Genomic DNA, 4,971 nt, shown 5'->3' on the forward strand with positions numbered 1-4,971 from the left:
TGAAACCAAACAATGTAAGATCAAGTCATTTGATTTTATAGCTCAACGATTTTCAAAGGGAAGAAAAATTACTGGTGCCTGAAAGAAATACAAGTGTTTTCTTTTGAAAATATAAATGATATTTTGACTATAACTTACTTATCAAACAAAACGATGTCTGGGGTCCAGAGAGAGTCTGAAGGGACTCGGATAACTTTTATTCCGCCATAGTCATCAGGGTTCCATCTTAATTTTACATCTTTCCATTCCTTTAAAACAAAGAAAACTGCCGGGATTTCAATCAAATTAATTGTCAAAAATACTGAAAACTGTACACTTTTTGCCAAGCCCAAAAAGTGTAGACATGAAATCACCTCACATCTTCCTTCTGGGCCCCGGAGCAGCCCCATCCTCGTGCGCTGCTCTAGCCACAGTCCTCGCGAGGCGCGGTGGGGACCAGGCCGAGTGCGCGTGGCTCTGCCCAGCATTCCTTCTCTGACCACTGACTGTGCCCAGGAGTTGCAGCCACGGGCATCTAAGCCCCGCATTCAAGGGACACGTCCTTTCTTACAACCATATGGTCACTGATGGGCCGGACCGGTCCATACAGAGCGCAGTTAGATTTACTACACATCCCACGTTATCTAAATGCCTTGTCCAACCTGTACATGGTAACAAGTCTGTGTCGAGTTAAGATCTGTACCCCCAGAAAAGCGTACATGCCTTTTTAGGAGTTAGGGTTCAGGAACTGGCAGTAGGCATTAAAATTTAGGGATACTGAAGGAAAAAAAAACAAAGAGAAGCCCTCAACAGTAATGGAGGACATATGTGTGACGGCCCAGAAAAAAAAGAAGTCCTTTATATAAAAGGGACTCTGTCCATACAAGTAAGTCACGGACTGTTCCCACCTAACGCCGGGTAAAAGCCAAAATCCCTGCAGTGGTCGACGGGTTGCTACAGCACCAGCCTCGGGCGCCTTCCCTGACCGCATCTCCACGTCTCCGACGCCCCTCTCCAGGCTCGCTGGCCTCTAACCACCACCCCCAACCCCCCGCCGGCCTCCTTGCTGCTCCTGAAACACACCAGGCACACTCCAGCCTCAGGACCTTCCACCTGTGGGTCCTTCTGCCTGGAACACCCCTCCCCCACATAGTCACATGGCTCGCTCCTTCTCCCCTTCAAGTCTTTGTCCAAACAGCTCCTCTCAGTGATGCTTTCCCTGACCACCCCCCATCCCCTTTCCCAATGTACTTTCCCCCAAGCTTAGCTTCTCGGGTACTATACAACGTTCTTGTTTATTATCCCCAGTAGGATGAAGTTGAGGGCAGGACATTTGTGTTTTGTTCACTGCCGTTTCCCCGTGCCTGGCATATAGCAGTCACTCAAATATCAACTGAGTGAACACGAGAACTCCATCTCCCTCATTTTCGCATCCTGCCAAGCGACCAAGACCAAACCCTAAATAACAGTGGCTCCAGTCACCAGCTGGTGGCCTTTTGAACTTTATACATACCTGTTTCAACCAGACATTCGTTGTCATTAACTGATTTTTCTCATCCTATAAAATAAAAAAGTTAAACAAGGATGACTATTTCTCTTACGGATATAATAATGTTTAAGTAAAAATTTTCACACTATTATACAAACGTTCCTCTCTATATAGTACCTACATTCTGCCCATCAGTCCAGTTCTCTAAAAAATCAGGATCTCTTTTCCGGCCTAACATCACGTTATTCCTTTTGACAGAGTCTGATTTCAGATAAATTGCCCTAAAGTACACTACTGGAATTTTGAGATTTAACATTTGTAGTCTCAACCACTATACTTCCTTACGTCCAAGATAAAATCTAAGAAGTGAGCACACCATTATTTTATGTGCTTAGCACTAAGAAAGAACAAGGCTGACAGTGGCTTGTAAGCTGCCACTGATTATGAAACACGTCTTGATTTTAGAAGCGTTAAAATGAAGGCAAGTGCGCATCTTAGAAGCCTTGATATACGGCGTTTCTGTGCGTCCCTGAGCGGAGTTATAACCTGAAGTTACTGTAACCTGGAGCTACCTGCCTCTGCCTAGGCACAGATTCGAATCTCTGTGGAGCTGCTATGTGAAAAAAAATACGGAGGTCACAGTCACGAACGGCAGCTTCGTTAAGCTTCTACATCCTGGTACTAGGGGTCCCTGGTACTTGCCGCTTCTGCCTTTCTGCTGTCGTATCTTTGCGTATGCCAGGCTTTTGCTGAATTTTCAAGGCCTAATAAAAGTGCTATCTCTTCCATTAAATTTTACTGCAATATCACGGAGCCCAGTGAACCAGTACAAGACTATCACGAGCACCAACCACAGTACGCTACGTGTAGGGTACAGCGCTAAGCACGGAGACCCACAGAAGTATGAGCAGTCCCTATGGCTGGGGAGAGGGCAGGGGTATAAACAGCTTAAGGGACCGGAGGGCACCCATCCCAATAGGTGAATGACCCAGAAGGGAGGAGAAGGCCGGAAGGAGGTACATCCCTAGCACAAAGGCAGCTGTGAGGTCCCTATACAGGAAGAACGAATCCTAGAGAACACAGCATGGCCATCACTGTTCACACGCTGAGGTTCCAAGGAGCAGTTTTAACTACACGGGAGTGAGAAACTGAACAGGTAATGACATGCACACCTACCACATCCACTAATTGAGATATTGCAAGGCCAAACTTTATTTTTATTTTGTCATTCAGGTGTTCCACGGGACGAACCCATCTCTCATAGTCTCGAAGTAAATCCTTTAACAAGGTATCTTCATGTTTTGCAAGAAAGGATGGCTCAGCTAATCCTGTATAACAAATTTTTAAAAATTAGTGTATTGGCTTCTCTCCCACCAATTACCTGCACTTCAAAAAAAAGTTTGGCATTGTTAATGAACTGAGCCGTTACTGAGGCTTTATTACCAGTCCTTCTAAAATGAAGTAGTAAAACAAACTTTTGTGATCAATAATGGACACTGTGGTTCAGATGTATTTCTTAGTTAAATCAAATCGCTCCTGTGGAAACCAGTTGAGTTCCTCAAAAAGTACTCAGTACTCAGTACGGAGTAACTGAAAATCTAAGTAACAAAAGCTTTTAAGTTACCAGGGTCGGTGGTTGCTTGTCACCAAACTTCAAACCTAGAAAACAGATAGACTGAAGTAAAGTTCATTTATCAACTGTAAACATAAAATGTGCTTTGAGTCATATGATTTTAATATACATATAAGTATTGAATAAATAATTCAGATTTATGCCTTCATTTGCTATACATTTGTAAAAAACTACCTATAGGCCTGAGACTTAAAGAAAGACAAAATTTTAAAAGTTTTCGATACCATAGCCAAAGACTGGTTATATTTGTGATCACAGTTATGTTTACATTTCTACTGAGCTTAAATAAGCCTCTCCAAAAAAATGAGTTTTTGGCGTTGTACAGACTGAGCCTCCATTAAGGAAATGTGAAATGTGTGAAATTCAAGCATGACGTTTACTTGAGACTTATGATTTTGCAAAGCAAAAACATTTACTTAAAACGCCACCGGCTTACTTATCATAAAATACACCCACAGGGATTTGCAGTAGCTGGCGATGGTCCTCCGACCTACAAGAAACGGTCTGACGGAAAGTTCGCACTTCTGTGCACACGCTCTATCCCTTCTCACGCACCGTGTCCTCTACGCAGAGCTCGTAGAGCTCCTGGTCAGTCCAGCTCCAGGGATCCCAGTCCCCGATTTTCTGTGGCTGCCTGTTTCTGCATCAGTAGAGCGGCGTGTTCCTCAAGAACATCTATCTCGCTTCCCTCGGCAATTTAAGACATTATATTTAATCTATAAATACCTTACAATTTGTGCCATGACTTCCATTGAAGTCCCCTTATTCCAAAACATACAGCACTAGAGATATTTCAATTCGATTAGGATATTATATACCGGAGAGTCATTAAAAGTTGTTAATTTTATAGCTTCAAGTTAAAATAGCATTACTGAACCACTCCCTCTCTTCTAATCCTATTTAAAATTGCACGGCCTCTGAAATCCTAAAAGTTTAAGGTTGCTTCGAAGATAAAAAATAACAAATATAATGTTTTTTAAATATCATCTAAAGACCTCCTGCCTTAGGGGGAAAATACCAGTTTGAATTGCCACCTCAAGTCTGGTTTGGAAGAAAGTAGATAAGATATAAATAAAATGATAAATTAGGATACTGCCTTGTGAATATCTTCGACGCGTACAAACTAAATTCATGATCTTCCCCAAGCTGGTTCCTCACAGTGTTCCCCATCTCACTGAGTGGTTCTGTCACCTGTCTAGTTCCACAATTTAAAAACCTAGGAGTCATCTTTCACACGACACACATATCCAGTCCAACTGTTGATTTTACCTCGGAAATATTTCTTAAATGTATCCATTTCTTATCAAACTCACTGCCACCATCCCGGCACAAGCTCTCTGCATCTCTCATCGGGACTGGAGCACACCCACTACCCTAAGCCATCTCCATGCAGCCCCTCGGCCCCACTCCGACTGGTTCTCTGCACAGACACCCAAGTGATCTTTTCAAAACACACATCCGATGTTACCCTCTTGCTTAAAAGCCTTCCGGAGCTTTCCACTGTCAAAGACGGACCAAATGCTTAGGCCAAATGCTGCCTGGTCCGCCTCCTCCAGCCTCTTAGGTGTGGCTCTCCCCTCTGCTCTGGGTTCCAGCCGCGTGACCGTTCGGCTTCTCAAACAAACCCACTACTCCCTCCTGGGAGGAGTGTTCTTCCCTGAGCTGCTCTCCCTCTCCCTTTACCTAATTCTCGCTCATCCTTCAGATCTCAACTCAGTGCCCCCAAAGTCTCCACGAGGTTCCTCGGCATACAACCATGTTCCTTAAGTGGGTGTCCTTACACAATCCCGGATGTATGGGATTAAAATTCATCTTCCCGACTATGGTGTGAACTACTGGCAGCAGGTACTGTGTCTTACTCATTATTATA

At 43.8% G+C, this 4,971-nt stretch overlaps 1 protein-coding gene across 1 annotated transcript in view; it reads right to left on the reverse strand.

Moving 5' to 3' along the window:
* The window catches only part of CHRNA5 (cholinergic receptor nicotinic alpha 5 subunit), a 6,269-nt gene extending 3,476 nt beyond the window's left edge, over window positions 1-2,793 (reverse strand). The window contains exons 1-3 of the mRNA XM_023524726.1: window positions 2,645-2,793; window positions 1,493-1,537; window positions 139-248 (exon numbers count right to left, since the gene is read on the reverse strand). Of these exons, the coding sequence (XP_023380494.1) occupies window positions 139-248; window positions 1,493-1,519 (137 nt within the window). The 5' untranslated portion in view covers window positions 1,520-1,537; window positions 2,645-2,793. The remainder of the gene's footprint in view (window positions 1-138; window positions 249-1,492; window positions 1,538-2,644) is intronic.
* Window positions 2,794-4,971: the final 2,178 nt, after the last annotated feature.

The sequence above is a fragment of the Pteropus vampyrus genome, unplaced genomic scaffold (assembly GCF_000151845.1).
Source record: "Pteropus vampyrus isolate Shadow unplaced genomic scaffold, Pvam_2.0 Scaffold489, whole genome shotgun sequence".
In the NCBI taxonomy this organism is placed as follows: domain Eukaryota; kingdom Metazoa; phylum Chordata; class Mammalia; order Chiroptera; family Pteropodidae; genus Pteropus; species Pteropus vampyrus.